Here is a 25,980-nt window from a genome sequence, read left to right on the forward strand (position 1 = left end):
AAAAAAAAAAAAAGAGAAACAAAAAAAAAGAAAAGAAAGTTGGCCCCTAGTATAGGGGCAGAAGCAAGCATCAGGTCACCCTTCTCTGCTGGCCTCCTGACCAGTGATTAGACAGTGGTTGGTTCAGTCCCTCCTCTCACTACTCCAGTGCCCTGGACTTCAGCCAGCTCACAGCCTGAAAGTCAGGGACGAGGAGCAGCGACATTCAGTTAGCCCAGGAGGATGCTTCTGCTGCTGGCTTCTGTCCCAGACTTTGTCTGTCTCCATTAAAGTGCTGCCTGAGGTCAACTGGACAAAAACAATTGACCCTGTACATTCTTACCTTCTAATGGTCCAAGGCTATCTTCTCTTCTGCAAGGACCAGAGATCCCTGAGTAGGACTCTTTGCCTGGCTTCCAGGCATATTGGCTTCCAGAGTCTCACCATTCCCATTAAGTGGCATCTCTGTGAGCTTCCTTTTGGTTCAGCACCACAGCATTGCACATCATCAGCGGGTCCCATTCATGTTACATGAGCATCCTCATTATCTTCATTGGACCTGAGATCTCAGACACTTGAGTTGCCTCTGTGCGAATGATTTAGCTAGAGTGGAGGGTAAAGGAAGGAAGCTGGGGAGAGAAAAGACTGGAAAGACAGGTGTGGATCAGAACACAAAGGGCTTTCCAGGCCCTGGCTGAGCTTTATTTTGAAGGCAGTAGTTTGTGATAAGGAAGTGATCCACTCAGGTGGGTTTTGTCTCCCCCCACTCACTCCCCATCAGATTTGCTTTATAACTCTTTGCATGAAATATTGGGTCACCTAAAAAGCAGAGTGTGATTATCGTCCACTAAAAATAGCCCTAACACTGGTAGTGCCTCACGCTGCATATGTTGAATGGTTTCCAAAAAGCCGTCTCCCAATGAAGGGAAGAGCACAGCCTTTGAATCTCATCTGTCTTGGTTTGAATCCTGGTTCTCTCTGAGTGTGTGTCTCCTATAAAATACAGGTTTCTACCTCATAGGATTCTCATGAGGAACAAATTCAGTTAAATAATCTTGTAAACTGTGAACTGCAGAAATATTTCTTTCACTTCGAGTGCCTCATTTCACTCTATTTCACCGTAGCTCTCTGTGTCCTTTGCAAACTATTTGCCCCATTTTACAGGTGAAAAAACTGAAGCTCAAAGAAGTTAAGTGACTTATGCATTGTCAGGCAGTTAATAAATTGCAGAATCTAGATTATAACCCATTTTCCTGACTTCTTCACCCCTTTAATAGCCTCAACTTCTAAAGATTAGGTTTTCTGTGAGCATAGCTTAGGTAGATGGTAGATAAGCTTTACCTCCAGGAATTACCTCATTTGGAGCATCACCAGAAATTTTGTTTACTAAGGCATTTGACTGCTAACCAGAAGGTTGGTGGTTCAAACCCATCTGCCACTCCGTGGAAGGAAGACTGGGCAATCTACTTCCATAATGGTTTATTGCCTTAGAAACCCAAAAGGGGTTGCTATGAGTCAGAATCAACTCAATGGCAGTGAGTTTGTTTTGTTTTTTGGTTTTATTCCTTGTAAATAACATCGCTTAGCCACTTAACCTTAGGTATTTATTTACCTTCCCTGGGTATTTTTTCATCTATAAAATGGGAACATCTTTTTCTCCAAGTAGTTGATGGGAGTAAATAAAATATGTATGTTTCTTCATCTGTAAAATGGGGATAAAATGAATACCTGTTCTGTAGTGAATTGTAAGGATTAGCTGAATAAATACACATAGACGGCTCAGAAGAGTGCCTGGCACATAGTAAGTGCTTAATAAATGTTAGCAGTGGTTTTTAATTCCCCAGACCCCAGCATGGTTCACTCTCTTTGCTCAATAGCTTCCTGAACTCATGACTGGCTAACTTGTCTAAACATAGGCCTTAGATGCCTTCCTGGCTTTATGCCTTCTCAGATTTATCACCATCTCAGTAAACTATATCTTTTACTTATTTTTCTTGTTTCATATACTGTATACACTATGTGTAATCCAAACCCATTGCAGTGGAGTCAATCCTGACTCATACTGACCCTATAAACAATGGTGATCAGAATCACTTGGAGGGCTTGTGAAATCAGGTGGCTGAGTTCCACCAGAGGCTTCATGATCCAGGAAGTCTGGGGAGGGGCCTGGGAATTTTCATTTCCTGCAAATTCCAGGTGATGTTGAGCTATTGGTTGGAACTACACTTTGAATATTACTGCCCTAAAAGCATGAAAGAAACAGTGTGAAGTTGTTGGCATCTGCAGCTGGTCTTTATTTTTAAAATCTATTGTCTCTTTCCCTACTAGAATTTAAGCTTAATGAGGACAGGGATTTTTGTACAGTTTTGTTCATTGATGTATCCCGAGCACCTAGAAAAGGTGGTGCTCAATAAATCCCAGTTGAATACATATTTATTGAATGAATGAATGTATATGTATAATTTGCCAGTGCCTGATGAACGTGGAATCTTCTTGTCTGTAGTTCTGGTTCAAACCTCTCTGGGCTGCTTTTGTAGGCAGACAGGCAGTGCCCGAGTTCGCTGCCCACCCTGATTGCATATCTTTGTGCCCTAGATCACCCCGGCGGCCTGCAGAACCACTCGCGGCTCCGGACGCCGCCGCCGCCCCTCTCGCACGCCCATACTCCAAACCAGCACCACGCGGCCTCCATTAACTCCCTGAACCGAGGCAACTTCACTCCGAGAAGCAACCCCAGCCCAGCCCCTACGGACCACTCGCTCTCCGGGGAGCCTCCAGCAGGCGGCGCCCAGGAGCCCTCCCACGCCCAGGACAACTGGCTGCTCAACAGCAATATACCCCTGGAGACCAGGTGCGGGCCAGGCGGGGTAGGGCAGGGCGTGGCGGGGCCGGGCCTGGAAGGGTGGCGAGAGGGTGGGGCTGAGACGTGAACTCTTTAGCGGGGCAGTTTAGTGTCCACACCACCTACCCTGACCACGGAAGCTGGCTCAGCAGCACTGCTTGAGGACGTGGTGCTCTCTGCTCTATTTGCTAGAGAAGAGAAGAGGTGGAAGAGCAGGTGGAGAGGACGAGGAGGAGCATGGATTTTGGAATCAAGCAGACCTGAGATCTAGACCTAGCCTGCTGCTTACTCAAGATGTAACCTTGGTAGAGTTGCTGAACCCCTGTGCGGTTCACTTTCCCCTCCACAAAATGGGGGTGATGATTGTGAGGGTTGTTGTAAAAATACCCAAGAGCTGATATGTGTGAATGGCTGGCATAGGTATGTGGCAGAGACCAGTGTTTGATTCTTGCTCTCGCCTCTGCCTTTTTCCACCCTTCGATGATTTCATCACCTTCTGCTGGCTTGGGCTGTGGCTGGTGCTCAATTAGTGTGAGTCTTCTCTCTCCTTTCCCCCTCTCCTACTGTCCAATCCCTTTCATACCCAAATAATACCTAGTATTTATATATCAGCTTTTGGTTCGCAGGGACTTTTGTATGTGTTCTATGACCCCTACTGAAAATTTTGGAAGCTGAGAAGCAGCGGAGTTGGTCACTAGCTCACACAGGCAGTCGATGCACAGCTAGAATTTGAATGCACATGGACTGGCGGTGTCTGGTGTTGAGTCCTTTGCACCACACGCACCTTCTCTTGGCCTTGATACTTCCACCCTCCCCCTTCTTCCAGCCTTGTAGAATGGTCAGTCAGGAACTTAAGGCAGTCTAATTCTAAAGGGAAGTGATTAGGTTTTTGTTCTGTTTGTTTTGTTTCCTGATTACAAACACCATACAAGCTCATTGGAGAAAATGCACAAAAGTATAAAAATGAAAATTAAATTTACTCATAATCCTACCACTCTGAGATAAACATTGTTGACTCATAGGACCACAGCCTTTTCCTACTTTCTCTAAAATAAAGATCAGGTGTTCACAATTAGAACCTCTTAATCATCTAACATATTTATTATGTTAGTGTGAAACAGTGATCCCCTCCCTCCTCAAATTCTTTTTCTTTTTCCGTGAAGGAGATAAATGTCATACCGCATTTAAGGAAGTAGAATTAATCTATACGTGGAAAATGTGACCATCTGCCTCAGCCTGGACCATAACTATGATATTCCCACATTGAGCTTATGGGGTTCAGTGGGAGAAAAACAGCATCCTTTTGCCCCATTCATTCCTGCAGAATAGTATTTCTAAAAGCAATCCTCTCAGAGATGCAGCCCAACTTCCTACCCCACTCCTGGTCTCCTAATTAATATTGTTTCTGTTAACAACCTTTAGAATAATATGTGGTTTTTCTCTATGTGCCTCCTTTGTTCCAGTTAGTAACAGAGTCAGATAATTATATGTCATCCCCTCCATGGATAGCTTAATCAGATCTCCATTATTTCCAGTGTGTTTATTGAATGACTGCACGTGGCTGAAAGAAGCCAGCAAATAATCGATAGTTCTGATTCTTTGCATGGAGCACAGTAGCTACTCTCTCTGCTTGGGTGTTCATTTTCTCACTTAGGGTCACTCATGGGTGGGGGGACTTCTTACTTTGAGTCTCCAAGCTTTTGTAAGGGAAAGGAAAGTAGAGCAGAGAGGTTTGCTTAATGGTTAGTTCAAGTTGTGAAGATTGCCCCAGCTCACCTCTCCTGTTACATTATATGTCATATGAGCCAGTGCTCACCTGCCTTTCTCACCCTCTGTCTTCCTACACCCACTGATCAAACCACGTAGAGCTTTGTTTTCTTTTTCTTCATAGTTTATTGCTGTTGTTGTTAGGTGCTGTAGAGTTGGTTACAACTGATAGCAGCCCTGTCTATGTACAATAGCAAAACACTGCCTGGTCCTGAGCCACCCTCATAATCGTTGCTATGTTTGAGCCTGTTTTTGCAGCCACTGTGTCAATCCATGTCATTGAGGATCTTCCTCTTTTCTGCTGACCCTCCACTTTCCAAGCATGGTGTCCTTCTCCAAGGACTGGTTCCTGTGAGTATATGAGATGAAGTCTCATCATCCTTGCTTCTCAGGAGCATTCTGGCTCAAGTAATAAATGTTCACTGTAGAACACTTTAAAAATTGAAATAAACAGGAAGAAAAGAAAATTACTTACCCATCATTCATTGTTGATATGTTGGTATATACATACTTACATACACCATTACATATAGAGAGACAGACAGACAGATAGAGAAAACACCCTGGTAGAACAGTGGTTAAATGCTCAGCTGCTAATGAAAAGGTTGGTGGTTTGACTCCACCAGCTACTTCATGGGAGAAAGATGTGGCAGTTTGCTTCCATAAAGATTTACAGCCTTGGAAACCCTATGAGATAGCTCTACTCTGTCCTACAGGGTTGCTATAAGTCAGAATCAAGTCAATGGCACTGGGTTTTTTTGAGTGTGTTTATATATATATATATATATATATATATTCATATACATATGTGACAATTTTAAATAAATTAAGCATATATACATATATATGAGTATATGTAAGTATATTTCTTAGCATTTCCTCAAATCACAAGCCCATTCAGGCTTTTGTGCCTTCGTACATATTCTTGCACAACGTTCTGCCACAGTTGTCCTCCTCATTTCTTGATTGAGCAAAAGTTTACTTTTTCTTGAAGACCTATGTACAATGATTGATAAAATCTTCCTCTGTGACCCCAGAGTCCTGTGTAACTGCCAATGGCCTAAAACTTAGTCACTAGCTCACATATAGATCTAGGTAGGTCGACCTAGATCTCTATGTTGGCTATAACACTTACTGTTGTTGTTATGTGCCATCGAGTTGGACCCGACTCATAGTGACCCCTCCTTGGGTTTCCGAGGCAGTACCACTACGGAAGTAGATTGCCCTGTCTTCCTTCCGAGGAGTGGCTGGTGGGTTTGAACTGCCAGCCTTCTGGTTAGCAGTCAAGTACCTTAGGCATTATGCTACAAGAGCTCTGTAACACTTACTAGTTAGGCAAATTTCTTACCTTCTCTGAGCCTTGATTTCCCCACCTGCAATTTGAGATAAGATTTTATATCTCTCAATGAGGTTGAAAGGAAGTAAATGAGATACCACAGGAGGAGCACACATCACAGTGCCTGACTCTTAGAAGGCATGCTATAAACATTATTTCCTATTCTTTCACATACATCTGCTTCTGCTATCAACCATGCGAAGGAAAGTCATTACAAAATTATTTATCGAATCTTTTCGGAGCAGAGGAATTGAAGGGGAAAAAAATAGTAGATTCTACCTCTTGTCCATGTTGGAGAAGTTGTAAATTTGGCCTGCTTGTTCTGAGGGCTTAAGAGACGGTTTAGTCACTATAACAAGATATTCAGAGCACAGGTTTTAGGGTCAGACACAGACTATGCTCAAACCCCTAACCCAGTGTTTACATTATCTGTGGACCTAGACCTTAAATTTCTTCAGGTCTAAAATGGAAAATAATAGTCCCTTCCTGTCTGCTTGTTGTTGTGGTTGTTGTTAGGTGCCGTCGAGTTGGCTCTGACTCGGCAACCCTATGTACCACAGAACTATTACTACAGGGCTATTCATAAAGTTGCCCAGTAATGTATCAGACCCTGTTTCACTGCTATTCATAACATTTTTGCTGGCAAGTTCTTGATAAGTGAATGTCCCCTTCCTTCTTCTGAGTCTGTCTTAGTCTGGAAGCTCTGCTGAAACCTGTGGGTGACCCTGCTGGTATTTGAAATACTGGTGCCATAGCTTCCAGTCTCATAGCAACACATATGCCACAACATGTCAGTATGACAAACTAACAGATGAGTGGTGGTCCTATCAGATTATCTAGTGTCATATAAAAAACTACTTCAAAGCTTAGTGGCTTAAAAAATAACCATTTGATTATACTTCATAACTTTATGAGTCACGAGTTCAGGAAGGGGCTCAGCAGGGCATTCTTCTGCTCCACATGGTGGTGACGTGGGTCAATTGGTATTTTGCTGGCAGGAAGGCTAGCCTAAAGTATCCAAGATGGCTTCACTTACATGCTGAATACCTTGGTGGGAAGGACTTAGAAGCTGGGATCAGTGGGATCCCTCTCCCTCTTGCAGTAGTCCTAGACCCTCTCCACGTGGCCTTCCCAGCAGGGTAGTTGTACTTTATACTTGTTTTCTCAGGTCTCCAAGACACCAGTCAGAAGCTGTTGATCCTCCTAACGATTTGTCCTGGACCTGGCATAGTGCTATTTTCATCGTACTTTATTACTCAAAGTAGTAGTAGGCCAACCAGATGCAAGGGAGAGATACAGATCCCGCATCTCAATCCCATTGAGTCAAAGAATTTGCAGCCATCTTTAGTCTACCACACTTCCTCATAAGACTGTTTCTATAGTTACAAAATATAATGCCATAGAAGTACAGCTAGAATGCTGCTTAGAAGTGAGGATGGCAAGACTTCATCTCACATACTTTGGACATGTTATCAGGCGGGGACTCCCTGGAGAAGGACATCATACTTGGAAAAGTAGAGGGTCAGCAAGAAAGAAGACGACTCTCAATGAGATGGACTGACACAGTGGTTGCAACAATGGGCTTAAGCATAGCAGTGATTGTGGGGATGGTACAGGATTAGGCAGTGTTTTGTTCTGTTGTACACGGGTCACTATGAATAAGAACCAATTTGATGGTGTCTGACAACAACAGTGTCTGAAAATGTCTTATACACAGTAAGTTCACAATTGCTTGTCATATACTTGTTATTCAATAAATATTTGTTGAATGCATACTATGTGCCTAGCAGGCAAGACATTTAAGATAATAGGCATTTATGTCGCAGTAGGATAAGAGTAGCAATAGAGGTAAGAGTACGGAATGTGCTGTGCTTCATTTGTCTCTGGACACCAGCACTCAACATGGAGCTTGCCACATGGTGAATACTTAATATATATTTTAACACACAGGCAAAATAAATGAAAGATAAAATGAATGAATACATATACTTCACAGACACTTCAATAGGGAAAAGAAAAGGCTTCCTAGTGGGCCTGGTGCTGTGTGATCTGAAAGTTAAAGAGAAAGTAGAAGCCCTCAAATAGGGAAGGAGAGGAAAGGAGGACGAGACAGAGGCACAGCCTGAGCAAAGGCCTAGAGGCCCAAGAGAACAGAGCCTATTTGAGATAGTTGTCATAAACAGCTTTTCAAGCCCCACCAGAATGGGGAACCTACTGATGCCAGAGAAGCAGTCACAGGTCCCTTACCTAATTGTCAAACTGAGTCTCTGTTGAGAGTCTAAAATAAATAGCTGAGCAAATACCCTAACAGCTGGTAGAATGACTAAGAGGGGTTTAGATTTCACTGGCAGGAAAAGAAATACTAGTGGAAGGGGAAAAGAGAGGAAGGGCTTTGGGGCAAGGGCTCTGTACCTGCCATGCCTCTGACCCTCCTTCAGGTTAACTGAGTCCTCAGGGAGGAGACTGGCCCCACCCCTGCTCCCTAGAACTGGTTGGGTATTGCTATGTCCCTCAGGTACATCTGTGGTCCATTTTGGAGAGAACCATGTGTTCAGAGTCCTCCAAACCCTGGCCCTGTTCCTTTGTATTCTGCAACATCATAATCTTAATTGATTTCACAGGGACTGTCTGATTAATAACCTGTCAGGCTCCCATTGGATGAAAGAGAAGCCAGAGCAGCAGGTTGCCAGACTTTGACTCTAGCTCATCTGATCATAGGCCTGATTTGGGAGCCTGGGACCCTTTTTGTGGTTACACTCAATTTGGGGAGCAGTTCTGCCTACCCTCAGATATGGAGACCATCCTGTTGATCACCAGCCCAGGCCTGATGTGGTTCCCAGAATGACACATATTGCCTTCTGATTAGCCAGGCCCCCCTGATAATTGCAGGAGTTTGGATGAACAGTATCCCATGTCATTTGGTGATTCAGTTACAGATATGCATAAGACATAGTCATTGCTAAATAAGAAGCTCATGGTCTAGTGAGAGAGACACACCAGTAAATGAATGAAGACAGGACACTGGGGATAGTATTCTGATAGAGGGAACACTGTGAGCAGAAAAGAAGGGAGTGGTTCCCTCTCCTTGGGAGCATCAAGTCACAATCATGACAAACTTTCATATAGTCGTTACTGTGTGCCAGGTGCTGTTGTAACCATTTTACACATGTTAACTCTTTGATCCTCATAGTTATCCCATAAGGTACTGTGTTGGGGGTCCCCAAGACTACCCCCAAGTTCGATGATTAATTATAAGTACTCACAAGACTCAGTATATGGTCATACTTACAGCTGTACTTTATCACATTGAAAGGATCAAAAGCAAAATCAGCAAAGAGAAAAGATGCATGGGGCAAAGTCCAGGTGAGACCAGGTATAAGATTCCATAGTCCTCTCCCAGTGAAGTCACACAAAACTCCCTGCTGTCAGGTCGATCCTGACTCATAGTGACCCCACCTTGGGTTTCTGAGACAGTATCTCTACAGAAGTAGATTGTTCAATCTCCCTTCCAAGGAGTGGCTGGTGGGTTTGAACCTCCAGCCTTCTGGTTAGCAGTCAAATGCCTTAGCACTACACCACCAGAGCTCCTAAGATGTGTTTAATTCCTCTAGCAACAAGTTGTGACAACACATGTGAATTTTTGCAACCAGAAAAGCTCAGTAGAGACTTAGTGCCCAGGGGGTTTTGTTTTGTTTTATTGTGATTTGGGTGAAAGTTTACAGAGCAGATTTCATTTTCCATTCAGTAGTTCATACATATTTTGTTTTGTGACAATGGGTACAATCCCCACAGTGTAACAGCTCTCTTCGCACTTCCTTCCTGTGGCTGCTTTTCCCCAATGTCCTCCTTTCCTGTGCATTCCTAACCCCTGTGGTATCTCTCTGTACAAATCCTGTCCTTGTGATCTTCCGTGGTTGGAAGTGTATCTACCTGGGTTAATTGTTCACCTCATAGGCATATCTGTTGTTTGGCTGAGAGTTAAGCCACGGAAGTGAGTTCAGTTCCAAGCCCGTAGGATGACTAGGGCCCATAGTCTCAGGAGTTTCACCAATCTCTATCAGACCAATAAGCCTAGTCATTTTTATGATTTTGAATTTTGTTCCACATTTTTCTCTCACTCTATTCAGGATCTCTGATTTTGATCCCTCTCTGAGTAGTTGGCAGTGGTAGCTGGGTACCACCTATTTCTTGTGGTCTGAGGGTCATGTAGGTTCCCATGGTCCTCTAGTCCCTTGGACTAATTTTGTTTCCATGCATCTTTGATTTTCTTCACTCTTCTTTGCTCCAAAAAAGAAGAGACCAATAGTTACATCTTAGATGGCCACTTGCAAGTTTTTAAGAGGAGTCTCTGCTCATCAAAATAGGATGTAGAATAATATTTTTGTGTAGTATGTTATGCCAATTGAGCTTAATATCCCCTGCAACCATGGTTCCAAGCCCTCAGGCCCAGCAACTCACCCCCTCAAGGTGCTTGGCTGTGGCTAAGAAGTTATCATAACTTGGCCCCTGTTAGCTCTGTTATATATATGGACATTCTTATTGGAGGGGGAGGTGATCACATAGGTACCCCCTGCTTGGCATCTACCCAGATTCCAGACAACCAGAAGGAAAGCAGGTGTTTAGCACAAATCATACGTTTTTATAAAAAGTTTAGGCACAGTGAACCAGTTTTATCAGTTAATGGTAGGAACCCTCCTGAAATCTAAGGTCCCAGACCCTAGTCCATGGTCAACCTTATAAGCAGGCCTTTCAGGGGACAGCAGTCAGGTCTGCTATGTTAACTCTTTTCTGCATTTGCTGCACAGGTAGGTTAGTCTTATTGTTATTCCCATTTCACAGGTAAAAAAATCTAATACACAAAAAAAGTTGCCTAAAGTCACACAGCCAGTAAGTAGCAGAACAAGGATCAATACTGAGCCCAGCTAGCTTCAGAGTCCATGCACCTAATCACTATCTAATGCTGCCATCCTGCTTGTTAAAGAGAGCTTTCCAGAGCATACATAAGTAGGAGTTTTGTTAGGAAGAAATGCTAAGCAAAGATTTATGTACAGGCACAGAGCCAGGATTTTGGACATGGCAAAGAGTTGAGTGAAAATAGGAGCACAGGGACCTCATGGGGAGAAGAGTAAATAGGGATCAGCTATGACGGGCCTTGAGTGATATGAAAAGGAGCTTGTACCTTTTTCTGTAAAGCTTAGGGGTCCCGGAGCAGTGGAAGTGGAGATGGGTGGCTATCAAATATCTTTTTAAGTAGGAGAATAACATGGTGGGGTTAGTCTTTTAGAAGGATCACTGTAGCCTGGTTCATTTGTTATTTCTTTGTTCATTCATTTGTGGAAATCCCAGCTCTGTACTAACTCTGTGGTCTTGGCCAAGTCACTGGTCCTCTGCACACCTTGTTCTCTCAGCTACAGTGTGTGGGGTGTGATTCTTTTTTTTTTTTTTTTTTTTCAATTGTGATTTTGGTGAAAGTTTACAGAGCAAATTCATTTTCCATACAACAGTTCATATACATTTTGTTTCATGACATTGACTGCAATCCCCACAGTGTAACAGCTCTCTTCTCTCTTCTTCTCCATGGTTATCTTTTTCCTGTGTCCTTCTTTCCTATACATTCCTGCCCTCTGAACTATCTCCCTATACAAATATTGCCCTTCTGATCTCCCATGGTTGATTATTCTAGGACATGTACCTACTTGGTGTAAATGACCCCCTTATATGGCTGTGTATTGTTTGGCTGGAAGCCACGGGAGTGAGTTCAATTCCAGACCCAGAGGGTGACTAGGGGCCATAGTCTCAGGGGTTTCACCAGTCTGTATCAGACCAGTAAGCCTGGTCTGATATGGCTTTGAGTTTTGTTGCACATTTTTCTCTTACTCTATCCAGGATCTCCTGCAAAGATCTCTTTCTGAGTGGTTGATAGTGATAGCTGGGCACCATCTGGTTCTTCTGGTCTCAGGGTCATGTAGGCTGAGGTTCATATGGTCCACTAGTCCCTTGGACTAATTGTTTCCATGCATCTTTGGTTTTCTTCATTCTTCATTCATCTTGCTCCAGACGAAGAGAGACCAATTGTGTCTTAGGTGGCTGCTTACAAGCTTTTAAGACCCCAGTCACTACTCACCAAAGTAGGATGTAGAACAGTGTTTTTCTGTAGTGTTATGCCACTTGAGCTGATGTCCCCCATCACCATGGTCCTGAACCCAGTGACTCATTCCCTCAGGGTGTTAGGCTGTGGCTAACTTTTCCCTGATAGCTCTATTATATCTATGGACATTCTTATAATATGTACAAATACATATGTTTTAGTATCATCTACCACACTTATATATGGTCATGAGTATATATTCCCTTTTGCTGAGACATACCTGATCATTTAGCCCCTCTACCTATGTATCCACCTAGAGGCTAATATTCGTTATTACTGATAATGCAATATTGTATATGTGAATGTCTTTATCTTTGTTGTCTGTACCTCTTGCGCACCTTTCTGTGTCTTCCTTTTCCTTAGTGTTACTCTGTTGGTCACTCACTTTTGGTATATTGCCTTTCTTTTCACCCAAATCAATACTTGTCTCTTATCTGTCTAACAATTTTCCCTTCCCTCCCTAGTAACCAGCAAAGAAAGTTTTCTATTCTATGTAAACCTTTCCTTGACTTTTTACAATAGTGGACTAATACAATATTTGTCCTTCTGTGATTGACTTATTTTACTCAGCGTAATGTCCTCCAAGTTCATCCATGTTATGCGCTATTTCATGGATTCTGCATTATGTTTTAGTGATGAATAGTATTCTGTTGTGTGTATGTACCATAGTTTAGTTGGGGTGATTGACTTATTTTACTCAGCATAATGTCCTCCAAGTTCATCCATGTTACGCACTATTTCATGGATTCTGCATTATGTTTTAGTGATGAATAGTATTCCATTGTGTGTATGTACCATAGTTTAGTTGGGGTGTGATTCCTGATATCCTGCCTCACTGGTTTATTGTGAAAATCAGATACAACAGTGGCTGCCCCAGGGCTTTGTGGATGGAAACATGGTTGAGATAGGACCAGAAGACAGGTTGTTGAACAAGGCCATCCCAAAGAACTGCTGACCTCTGCAGCTTCCTGGCCATTTCCTTTCCAAATGTCATTTGTTCTGCCTTTGTGAGGTGAGCTCAGCCTGCCTTGGGCCAGGATCAGAGTATCTCTCTAGAATCAGAGAGATGGACCTGGAAGCTCTTGCTTGAGGCAGCTCAGAGACTAGACCAGGGCCTCCTCTTAGGCTTAAAGAGAAGCCATTTCTTCCCTACTCCAAGAGGAACTTGAAGAACAGTAGGATTTGGCTATGACTCCTTCTGCAGGTACTTAGTAACCTCCTCCTTGAGAGATAGCTTGTCACTGTGAAGCTAGAACAATCCAGTTGTGAGTCCCATCTCTGCCTTTTCCTTGCTCTATGACCTCAGGCAGTACCTAACCTGTCTGGGTCTCAGTTTCTATATCTGTAAAATGAGATAATAACACCTACAAAGGTGAGGTCAGAGGAATCCTGTACCCATACCTGAGGTTCCCCACAGTAATGGGCAGGAGACTGTGCAGGGCTGTGGCCCCAGGGGATCCTCAGTACCTTAGAGCCCCCATCAGGAAATCCTTATAACTTCCGTTTCTCAGTAGAACTGGAATCCCAGAGTCTTGGGAGTGGGTGGATAGGAAACTTAGTTGGGAGCCAGAAACTGAGAGTCAGGACACCTAAATTTTAGTTTCAGGTCTGCCTCAGACTTGCTGTTTGTATTAGGGCAGAACACATGCATTTCTAGGATGTTTCCTCAGCTATCAAGCCAAATTACTTGACCCGGAACTAAATTCTAAAATTAATAGTATAAGGGCCATTTCAAGGCAGTGGTAGCAATCTGAATAGCAAGCATTTTCAGCAAGTGTTCTTGTCCCCCAGAGTTCCTTAGTGAGCTAAATGATTAATATCTGAGTTAGCATGAGTGTGGAAGCTTTTCCAGGAGATCTGGTACCCTACAACTCTAGAAATCCTTTATTTGGCTGCATTGCTTTCACCTTGTCCTAACAGATCTGTGGGTTTTTTTTTTTTTTTTTTTTTTTTCTCATTTTCTCTCTTTAAATAATTGTTTCTTTTTAAATTATAAAAGTAAAAATAAAAATCACTATCTGGGTACCTGGAGACCCTCACTGTTGGCATTTTGATCTTTATTCTTTGTCTTTTTTTCTTGAATATATGTATTTGTTTCTGATGGGTCTTATGGTACAGGTTAGAATCATTGAGAACACAATCCTAGCTTGGTGACATAGGTTAAACTCCAAAGTGTTCTAGAGAAGTGGCCTAAACATCCAGCTTTTAGCCCTCTAGGGAGGAGGCATGAGCCCTTCCCAGGACCTCTGGGCAGGGTCTGCTCAGGCCAGGCTGAAATGCAGGAGATGGAGGAAAAATAATAAAACAGAGTTTGCATCTACTTTCAGTTATGCACCAACTATGTCCCTGCTATATGCCAAACACACTTCCTTTGCATACAATTTTATTCAGCAGAATTTGACAAATGTTCATTGAGTGCCTACTACTATGGATGAAGCCTTCTTCTAGGCTTGGGGCACAGAGCAGGGAAAAGATAGACAAGATACCTACCCTAATGGAACTCAAGTTGAGTTAGAAAGAAATACGATATACAAATAAACCATTCAATCAATAAATTAAATAAATATATGAGTATCAAGTCCTGTGAAGAAAAATAAAGCAGAACAATGGGTTAGAGAGTGATTGGGAGGTGGATAGGGAGCTATTATAGTTAGAGCGAGAAGGTAATAGTTGAGAAGGGAGAGAGACTGGTTCAGGCAGATGAAGTTTCAGCTAGTTTGAGAAACTGTAAGGAGGCCAGTATGTCTGGAGCACAAGAAATGAAGTTGGAGAGGCAACAAGGGCCCAGTCTTGTAGGATCTTGTAAGAACTATGGCTTTATTCTAAAAATGGAAAGCCATTGGAAGGTTGAGAACAAGTAGTGACATGATCCAAATTGCACTTTAGGATCTAAAAGGTGAGTGATTATTACCTTTTATGGATGCTCAGATTAACTCATCTGTCTCAGGACCAGTGAATGATGGACCTGGGACTGAACTTAGGTCTGTCTGGCTCCGCCTCCCACTGTGCCACACCACCTCTGATCACTAGGGCTACCTTCATGGAAGTAGAAACTTCCACACACCTGTAGATCCTCCCAAACCCTGTGGGAGACCCGTGAGGCATGAACCCCAGTGGAACAGCTTACTGTCCAGGTTGCTAGCCCCAGATGGCTCTTCAGGACTTCCCCTAAGGGGAGGTTCTCATCAACAGTGCACTGCTCAGTGGCGCCAGCTGCAAAGGAGTGTTGCCTTCTGCTCTCACTGCCTCTGGGGATGGTAATAAAATAAATGGTGCTGGAGATGGTACTTACAGTCCTTCATTTGGGTCTCTGAGGCTGGCCAGAGAGCAACAGCAGAGTGAGATAAAGTTGTCAAGTAGGGAGAGCCTGAGCTCTGGGTCCCAGTTCCATCTCTGTTTCTTGCTTGCCGTATGACCTTATAAAAGTCACATCACTTTCCTGAACCTTGCTTTGCCAATCTACGTAATGGAGATGTGATAGTACTGACTTTGTAGGATTATTGTGAGGAATAAATTATTAATTAGATAATAGTTGAAAAGCTCCTGGGACAGTGAATAATATGTGGTAGGTTTTCCATAGAGAGCAGCTATTATATTTTGCATTAGAACTTCTATAATATTTGAGTGTCTCTTAAAAATACTTCCAACATCATCTCCACATCGTACATCTCAACTTCCTCACCCGTAAAATAGAGATAACACTGACTTCTTCACATAACCTATTTTGAAGATCCTTATAGAAACCTTGTGGGCTTATTATTATTATTATTATTATTATTTTGTAGATGAAGAAAGTGAGAATGAGAGAGGTTAAAATTTTTACCCAAAGTCACAGAGCAACAAAGGGGCTAGAATTCAAGTATTCTGATTCTCAAGACCTGCTCAGTGTCAGTAGGATGGTTCCTACCCTGACTGGGCCCAGAAGTTGGCTTTCTGCAAGTCAGTCCTCCCTCAGGTGTTTCCACAGACTGAAGCCACCACTGACTTGTTAGAAATGATACACTGCAGAGTTCTAAACTGAGGTGGCAGCAGTCCTGTAAGTATCAGAAAACAGGATCCAGTGTGTGTAAATGTGAATGATGTCACTTAGTGGGCATGGCAGAGACCAAAAACAGCAAGTGTGTCTGTCTTCACTCTGGGTTAGAAATAGATTAAATTCACAAAATGTCGCATATCCCTCAGAATGCACTTTGAGAAGACAATCCCCCCTCTGACTTCTGTGGGGCACCATCTTTGCTAATCATTCATCACCCAGGCACCTGTATTACTAAAAGACCACAATACTCAAAATATGGTCCAGGAGCCACACCATCAGCATCAACCTGGGAACTTGGGAGAACTGCATATTCTCAGGCTCCATCCTAACCTACTGACCCAGAATCTGTGTGGGTGGCCTAGCAATTCACAGCTCTCCAGGTGATTTATGATGCCATTGCTTTAGAAAACAGTGGCCAAATATGCTTGATTTGTTTTATTATTATTCTTTTGGGTTAGCAAAGTAACCATCCCTATATTCTGTTAAAAAACAATTATAGGCAGCATCAAGTAGGAGAGAAATCACAGCTTTGGACCAGACAGAAGTCAAATTCCTGCTTTGACCCTTGCTAGCTGGTGACTTTGGCAAATCCTGTTACCTCTCCACATCTCAGCTTCCTCATCTGTAAAATAGGAAAATGCTGCCTTTCTCTCATAGCCTATTTTGAATAATGGATATAACCTTATCTGACACATAATCAGCGATAGCTATGATTTGATGCACCCAACTGTCAGACATCCAGGTTTGTATGGAGAACGTTCCCACCAATGCTCTGTGCCAGGTTTTCCTCTTGGACATGTGGCTTGCACACAAACCCATTGCCTGGAAACTGTGTCCTGCTGGTCTTGGACACATAGCTGCACCAGCCAGCCGATTTGTGTGTTTCTCTACTGCCCCCTTCATCGATGCATGACTCATTGCTTCATTCATGTTTCCATGTGTGCGTAGAAATCTAGGCAAGCAGCCATTCCTAGGGACATTGCAGGACAACCTCATTGAGATGGACATTCTCAGCGCCTCCCGCCATGATGGGGCTTACAGTGACGGGTAGGTGACATCCCCATGCTCCTCCTTACTCTGTGTGTACTCTCCCCACAACTCCTGCGCCTGCATGCAAACCCTGAAGACCTTTCCCTGGGATCTCTTGGGGGAGATAATGCCATATTGCATGCCCATCCCAAAATCCATGTTCACCTTGCAAGAGTTGATCCTTAGAATATTCTGCCCCCAGCATATTAACCACAGTCTTGTTAATATGCAGCTCCTGCCATCTCATTGGCTGCCTTTGCCATTCTGAAAAACATCTCATGTAGCATTTTTTTAAATATATATATAGCACAGGCCCTGGGAATATGTATTCTGTGGCCCGAGGCTTCTTGTATCCCAGTAGGGATAGGGTAACCCTGAAGCTGGAGCTGGGGGAGGGGTGAGACTTTCTAGGCTTTGTGTGCAAATCCTCCTATGGCCATGGTTAAAGCCAACCTGTGGAGGATTTCCTGACACCTGGTTTGGCCACAACCATGTGCACTGACTGTTCCCCACTGCCCTCAAGTCTAACAAGGCTGTAAAATGCAGTGTCCCTCTGCCCTTCCTCGCAGCTCTCACCAGGGGCTCAGAAGTCAGCATTCTGGCTTCTGAGCACAATATTTGAAAGCATGTGCTGCCATTGGCTGTGTAGCAGCCACTGGGGAACTCTTGGCCATGGTGGAGCTTCATGGTAGTGTCTTGGCTCCAACTCCCACAATACCCCCTTTAAAAAAGCGAATATTCCATTCCTCAGTCAAAGTACACTGGCTCAGCACATATTAGAGAGAGAAGGAAATTTTAGGTTCCTTTATCTCCAGGGGACAGAAAAAAATTTGAGATACTTTCCAAGTTGCTACAGTAGTCTTAGAGAACAGGTAGCTTTTCCCCAAGAAGCCCCATCCCTTCCCAGAAAAAGCATCTCAATGCCCACTCAGTGTCAAGTTGGTAACACCTCCTGCCTTGGCTTGGGTGGTTTTCCTCACTGACAGGGCTGCCCCCTTTGTGTTCTGTGAAAATATGTCTTCGTGTGCTCTGTTTTTGTGGTCTAGTAGTTGGTTCTCTTTTTCTCCAACCCTCCTGTCTTCTCTGTGGTGATACTCTCTCTCCAGGCTCCTCTGCATGCTTCTGCTGCTGCTGCCTCTGTCCTCCAGGTTTATCTGGAGTTCCTGGTGATAAGCAGACCTTGATGCTCTCATGCTTCTCTCTACCCACAGGCACTTCCTCTTCAAACCGGGAGGCACCTCCCCGCTCTTCTGCACCACATCACCAGGGTACCCACTGACGTCCAGCACAGTGTACTCTCCTCCACCCCGACCCCTGCCCCGCAGCACCTTCGCCCGGCCAGCCTTTAACCTCAAGAAGCCCTCCAAGTACTGTAACTGGAAGTGTGCAGCCCTGAGCGCCATCGTCATCTCAGCCACACTGGTCATCCTGCTGGCTTACTTTGTGGGTAAGTGCCTCCCTCACCCCAGCTTTCCTTGGCTCCCCTTGGCCCAGAGGGCAGCGATCAAGACACCTGTGGACACCTAAGGCACCTTGTCAGCATGGCAGATAAAGCACACAGGGTGAGCCAAATAGCCCATGGAGTGCTGGAATGGCCTTCACCTCCCAAACTTGTCAAGGGTCAGCCCTTTAGGCCCCGCCTCCCCTCCTGTCTCCATGTTAACGGAGATGTTCTTATAACTGGAAAAGGAAACTAAACATCTGTTCTTCCATGTGTTGGATTGTTGGACACCTAGCACTGAGGCATAAGCACTCACTAGGACTAGGCTTTGAGGTGGAGATGTATGGCAGGCGTACCATAGTTTGGTGTCACTACAAATTAAATGACAAGTTGGAGAGGCTGGGCAGCAGGCAGGCTTCTCTCACTTGTGCCACGTAGCTGCAGTGAGGAAAGGAAAGAGAGAGAATGCCTTGGAATTAGAGGCAAACTGTCAATGACTGGATTGTTCTGACCTCAAGCCAGGAAAGCATATTTGGAAGTGAGGGTCTGCCAAGGTGGTGAAAGGATGTTGGCAGGAACCAAGGTCCAGAGTTAACCTGTGGTCAGGCAACCAAGGAAATCCCCACCTAGGAGGAGCGGTTCCCACTGAGCAATTAGATTTGGGCTGAGGGAAGTGCAGAGACACTAAGAATCACTGACTGGATACTTCTTACCTGATCTAAGAGCACTTCCAATGGATGAGAAACGCCTCTTGCAAAAACAGGATGATTCCCACTGTGCATTCTTTTGATGTATTTGTAACAGCTTGGTTACTTCTGACCTCTTCCTTTGGCCTTCCCCCCAGGGAAGATATTAATCTGAAGAAATCTGTGCATTGTGTAGACTCTGCTACCTTTATGTAAAACAGCATGTTGGTAAAGGCATTCGAAGCGGTTGGCTTCACCCTCCATGTCTTTTCCACTTTCAGATTCTTTGTGGGATTCTAAGATTGAAGGTAGGTCAAAACCAGCCTAAGAAGGCCTTGAAGCTATGCTAAGGAATTCTGAGATAATTCTGTAAGGAAAGGGTTTTTGAGTTGTTTTCAGCATAAGCCCAATAAAATGGAAATAGAACTTACTGGCAGAGAGTCTATGAGGAAAGAACGTCTCCCAATTGTAAAAAAAAGAATGTAGTGGCAAGCGAAGTCATTGTGGAGGAAAAGAGCTGTCTTGAGAGGTAGTGCTTAGTTACTACAAATGATTAATAAAGCATGGATTAATAGAAAGTGGAGAAGGAATTTGAGCAGGGATGAGTGTGAGTGATCTAAACTGTAAGATCACTTCTCTCTCAAGAGTCCTGAATTTTATGAAAACAAGTAATCAGGAAGATGACAGTGCTGCAAATAGGGAGGTCTCCGTAAATATTTCAAACTATAATAAACCTTCTCTGATATGTCAGGTCTCTTTTCCCCTTGTGAAGATTGGTTTATACTATTTCATGGCTCTGAGGCCAGGATGGCACACACATTTCATCTTTTCTTCTATTTGTTTGGTGGTTGCTGTGTAGAATGCTGTTTTGAGGAGGATCCTGAGGCTATATTCAGACTCAGTGGAAAAGAGTCTCTGTGATTGATTAGTGATGTCTGTGGTAGTCACAAGAGTAGAGAATATTGATGCCATGCCAAGTATTTGCGATTCCTGATATATGCATCCTTGAGTAAAAAAACAGCCAAAATGAGTGAGGCTGATGTCTACCAGGCTCTGTGAAAGAAGCGTCATTGACTTGAGAAACAGGTGAGGGTTGTAGGGTTTCAAGTACCATCGCCTGGCATGAAAGTTTGTTTCTGGCCCCACCAATCCTGTGACCCTACCAATCACTGGTACAGGTGTTGCTTTTGACTTGCATTATGTTTCCTAAATGAGCAGACTTTTATCTTGATATGTGAAGTTATCAACTTGTTTTGCACTGAAGTTTTAAGGTTTATACTGTGTAGCCTAGTGCAGGGAGAAAATTAAATTTTTATATGATTTAGAAAGCTCTCTCCTGTTTTCCATCACATGGGCTTCTTTCTCCCCTATCTAATAAGAATACATGATCAGTCCTCAACTAATTGCAGCTGTAGGAGGTAATAAGCTCCCTGTCATAGGATGGGTGCAAATAGAGCCTTAATGACCACTTAACAGGAATAAGATTCAAGTGCTGACTGGATGACTTTTAATTTTTCTTTCAACCTTGGTAATCTTTGAAGTTATCATTTTGTACATTTTATTTTTCATTCAGTAAACCATATGAGTACTTACTTTGATCCAGATACTATGCTAAGTGCTATGGTTAAAGAATGAAAACATGGTCCTTACCCTTGAGGCATTTATAGCTTTGAAGAAGATACAGCTAGGTAAGCAGGCAAATAAAGAACAGTGATTGAGGGAGCTTGGCAACTGTGGGAATACCCAACCCAATCTGTCCCAGAAGGACTGGGGAAGGCTTTCTGGAGAAGATGGTATTTTAGTGGCATCTGGAAGTAGGAGTTAGCTGGAGCAGACAGGAAGGAAGGGTATTCCAAACTGAGGGACTTTTCAAAGACTTGAAAGAGGATGGTGTGGTAGGAAACACATTTCCTTCCAATGAAGCATTTGAGGGGTATGTGGGAGGGGCCACAGTTGGCGATAATGTAGCTGATAATGTGGTTAATAATGGTCAGGTTATGAAGGTCAAGTTAAATGCCAAGTTAAGAACCTTAATGGATGGGCAATAGAAAGCCATTGAAGGGTTTTAAGCAGAAACAGAATATAATCAGATTTTCACTTTAGAGATCAGGGGAGAGGAAGGACTAGAAAGTAGACCTGTTAGGAAAGTGTTGCAGTAAACTTGTTAGGAAAAGTTGAAGACAGTGATGATATATGGAGAGGAAGGGATGGATCTGAGTTCAAGTTAGGAAAATTCGTCTCCAGTTAGGAGTGATCAGTTCATTGATAATGTGTCCTGGGCAAGAGTACATCCTTATGATAAAATTCTATCTGCACAAAAACATTAAGACTTGAATCTAGATTTTGTATTCAAGGATTGGGTCAGGATGGCAAACCTGAAGTGTTCCCTTTATAAGCTGGAAACTCAGCAAGGTGTTGGGAAGAAGTTAAACCTCTGGATTCCATTCCCAGCTTTGCCACATAGCAGCTTTATGCCTTGGGCAATCACTTCATTTCCTGGGCCCCAATTTCCTCACCTAGAAAACAGACACAACCCATTACCTTGGAAGGGTGTTTGTGAGGTTGGAGTAAGCTAATGCTGCTGAGCGGGTGGCATCCTTGTTGCTTGGTCTGCTCCAGCTGCTGGGGCAGGAGATGTGTGTCCTGTTGCAAAAAACGTAGCCACTGCCATAGAGTTGGATCCGACTCATAGCGACCCCTCCTTGGGTTTCCGAGGCATTATCACTATGGAAGTAGATTGCCCACCCTTCCTTCTGGGGAGTAGCTGGTGGGTTTGAACCACCAGCCTTTTGTTAGTAGTCAAATGCTTTAGGCACTACGCTACCAGAGCCCCCCCATAAATATAGGCTGTGATGACTAACTTGTAAGGATCTATCAATTATTAAAAATCAAATTAATTGTCTCAGCCAAGCACAAATATCCTTAACAAAGACTCTTTTTCCAGCAGACCAACCAATCTAATCAACAGGCAAAAGCACAGATATTTAATTAGATTTTTGATGAAAAATTGTGTTTAATTTCAAGTATAATCAATTATTAATTACTGTAATGAGTGAGTCTGACTGGGTTTACTAATTAACTCATTTAAAAATTATGAATAACCTTTTCATTTGTAATTATTTTCTACATCCTATCAAGTTCCAGATAAGAATTGTATTGCCTCACCAGCAGAGGGGGAGGCAAAAAGAGAGGATTGAAAAGTATTTTTCTTTTGCCAGTATCTGCTCAGGGCTGCCATATCTGAATGGTAACCAGGACAAACCTATTTGAAGTTTCTTAGTTGATAAGTTTCTTGAGAAAAGAGCAACCAGAGACCTTTCATTTGCAGAGACATTTGCAGCTATTTTCATAGGAAGACAGAGAAATTGGAGTTAGTAGTTACCACCCACAAAGGCTGCAGGGTCTCAGGCCTTGCCTTCAGGCCATCTCCTCTTCCACTGGTAGGGTTACTTGTCTCTTCTGGCCCAGGATGGGAATCCTAAGGAGGAATACAGTCATGCAGCTTGTAGGATCTCTTCAGAGGAAAAAGACACATTTTTTGTCTCCAAATGGCACCCGCTCCAAAAGGCAGCCACTGAGGATGAGTGTATGTTGCTTCATTTACCTCTTCTCTGTATTATGAAATTTTGGGGCCATGCTCTTCGCCACTATGCTATAGGTCCTGGGCTTAAACGGATGATACAGAATCAGAAGATCCCACTTCAGGCCATAGACCACTTGCTGACAGTGTGAACTTGTGCAAGTAAGTTAACTTCTTTGAGCCTCAGTTTCTACTTTCCTTATGGTCCTTGTAATGGATGTGGTTGGAATGATTAACCCCATTTTATAGGATAAAAAAACTGAAAACGATAGTATCATGATTGAAAGTATGGGTTCTGAAATTAAGCTGCCTGCTTTCAAATCTCAATCCTGCTGCCTTCAAGCTTTGGATGTTAGCCAAGTTTATTCAACCTTTTAAAGCTGCGGTTTCCTCTTCTGGAAAATGAGGATAATAATGGCTACATCACAGGGTTGTTGTGAGGTTCCAGTAATATAATTTGCAATCAGCCCCTAGCCCACTGTCTGGCACAGAGTAAGCACTTAATAAAAATGAGATACTATCACAATTAATAGTGTTATTAGTATTAGCATCACATGTAAGGAAGTATTAGTAGCTTTCAAGTAGAACCTGGACCAGGCTTGTCTCACAGCACCACCTGTGGGCTTCCCAAGCTTTGTTAATCACACAAGGGCAGCTCACAGAACAACCAGGGGAATCTGTCAGAAAACATTTGTAGGAATGTCTTACTGTTTTGGGGAAGCAGACACAAAAAGAATCAGCACCAGAGAAGCACCTCACATCATTTCTTTAACTAGGACAAAAGTCACTTTTTGCTTTGCTGACATTTGCCTCTGCCCAGATAAAACTGACAGCTTCCTCTCATGTTCTGAATCTCTATGTAAAAAGCAGACACTGTGTGCCACAGAAGAGCTGTGGATTAATGTCTTAAGGACTTTTTAAGCACCTATCTTGCCAGCAAGGCCTTTGGAATAGGCGATGAAAAGGCTTGTTAATAATACAAGAACCAGAAATGGATTTACATTTAAACAGAGACCAGGATTATGCTGAGGTGATGGTGGTGGTTTTTCTTTTCTTTTTTTTTTTCCTATTATCAGTTCCAGGTCTATCCTGCAGGACAAGGGTATCATTCACTGTGATTTCTCTAAGGCACCATGGTATTTTGATTGGAAAAGAAGAAAGGATTCAGAGTCTGGCCAACTTAGTGGAAATCTTGGCTCCACCACTCTCAGGATCTGTAACCATTGTGATCCTTGGCTTTGTCACCTGCAAAGTAGGAAGACTAACAGCACATCCTTCATGAAGTTATTATGAGATAATATTGAGAAAACACAGATGATATTGGGAAAAAAAAAAAAAAAAACATAAAACAGATTGTGATCAAGGGAGTCCCTTACTGGTGAACCCAGGAAATTTTTATTACACCTTCTTGGTCCTCACTCATAAGGTCTGCAATTCACCAGGATTGCAGGAAATTGCTCCAGAACACAATGGGCGGAATCACAGATGTGAACTGCAGCAGCCTCTGGATAACTGCAGTGGAACATACCCGATAGCAAAGAAGGATTTTTTTTTTTTTAATGAGATTGCATTGTTCACCTCCACCTGATGCTGATTATGAATTGCACACACAAAAGAAAGTACCCACTATTAGTACCCTTGCTTGCTTGAAGTGCTTGAAGTGGTGATAGTTTAATTTACAAGCGAGAATGTTTCTAAGCTTAATTGCTGCTCTTCAAAAGGCAACATTAGAGAGTTTTGCTTGTCTAGAAGACCCTGGGTCATCAAGTTCTTGAGATTGCTGGTGAATGTTGATAAGAGGTCAACTTACTAGTGTGATTTGCATGGAACTGTGCTGGCTCTGTCAAGATCTCTGACATTTTACCACCCCAACTTGACTTCCAGCATTGCAGCAATCCAGTTGGAAGGCATATTAGACTGTCCTTCCCTTTACTTTTACTCAACATCCCCCCCCCAGTCTCCTAATGTCTTATTTTCTACTGCATACTCAATCTCTAGCACAAGGCCTGACATAAGGTAGCTGTACTCAGTAAGACATGGCTGAATCAAAGACATTGCAAAATGATTAACTCTGACAAGAATATTCTAGGCAGAAGAAGAACCGTTTAGACAAAAGTATGATGGGAGAAATGTGTATATTATGGCCTGAAACTCGGGTACAGGTGAAATGAATATGAAATGGGCAGGAAAAGGATTAGAAATAGAGGCCGGGGTGATTGTACACCCCTTCACCTCAATTATCCCCATCTGGGTCAGCTCATACAATATCAGAATCTCAGATGCTATTTGCTTCATAAGCACGAACCTGTTGCACTTTGGGCCTGGGTGTTATTAGTGAGCAGTAAGACTCATTTTATCTCCTTTCTCTTTGACTTCACATCAGGCCTTTTGGACAGAAGCCATAGTTTTAGAAGCTTTAAAGCCCAAAGAATGGGAAATGGAGATGATTGAACTTAGTCTTTTAGGAGAAAGAAAAAAATGATGAAGATACAGAATCGTGTATTAAAGCTTTTCTCTCTAAGATTGCTTCCTTCATGCTGCTCTGTGGGAATTGCTAATAGCAAGATATATATAGACTGTTCTCTTTATAACAGACCCCAGATAGATATGTTCCAGCCCCAGTCTTGCTTTGTGGGGCTGTCAAGACAGAAGCAAGACCAAGGGATGAATGATGGGAAGGTTGCTTTTGGCTCTGTGGAAGACGACTTCTGAAAGAGATCTGTCCTGTATGGAAAGAGCTGTCTTGGGGGAAGCCTGTGTCTGGAATGACAGGAGTAAAGGTGAAATACCCAGACTCTACAGACCACTAGATCTTGTTTGTATAAGTCTGCTGCTTACAAGTTGTGCCATCTGGGCAAGGACCTATACTCCTTAATCTTCAATTTCCTCACCTATAAAATAGGGATAAAAGCAAACAAACAAAAGACTAGCCTGAAGAATTAAGTCACTCGACATGTTTCAGTTCAGTATGAAAGAAAATTTTCCAACTTGCAGAACTTGCCCCATGACAGAACAATTTGGTAGGGATTGTTTTCTTGGCTTTAATTTGAGGAGAATGTAATAACAAGACTAATTACAGTGAGGGCAGAGTGTCAAAAATAGTAATACCTCATACTAATGACACCATGATACTGAT

General features: G+C 43.1%; 1 protein-coding gene across 1 annotated transcript in view; it reads left to right on the forward strand.

Annotated features, from left to right (window-relative positions):
* The window catches only part of TENM4 (teneurin transmembrane protein 4), a 562,032-nt gene that overhangs the window by 200,068 nt on the left and 335,984 nt on the right, over window positions 1-25,980 (forward strand). The window contains exons 3-5 of the mRNA XM_007941024.2: window positions 2,575-2,830; window positions 17,057-17,155; window positions 18,349-18,584. Of these exons, the coding sequence (XP_007939215.1) occupies window positions 2,575-2,830; window positions 17,057-17,155; window positions 18,349-18,584 (591 nt within the window). The remainder of the gene's footprint in view (window positions 1-2,574; window positions 2,831-17,056; window positions 17,156-18,348; window positions 18,585-25,980) is intronic.

This window comes from Orycteropus afer, unplaced genomic scaffold (assembly GCF_000298275.1).
Source record: "Orycteropus afer afer isolate SDZICR_OR568_19922 unplaced genomic scaffold, OryAfe1.0 scaffold00074, whole genome shotgun sequence".
Lineage (NCBI taxonomy): Eukaryota > Metazoa > Chordata > Mammalia > Tubulidentata > Orycteropodidae > Orycteropus > Orycteropus afer.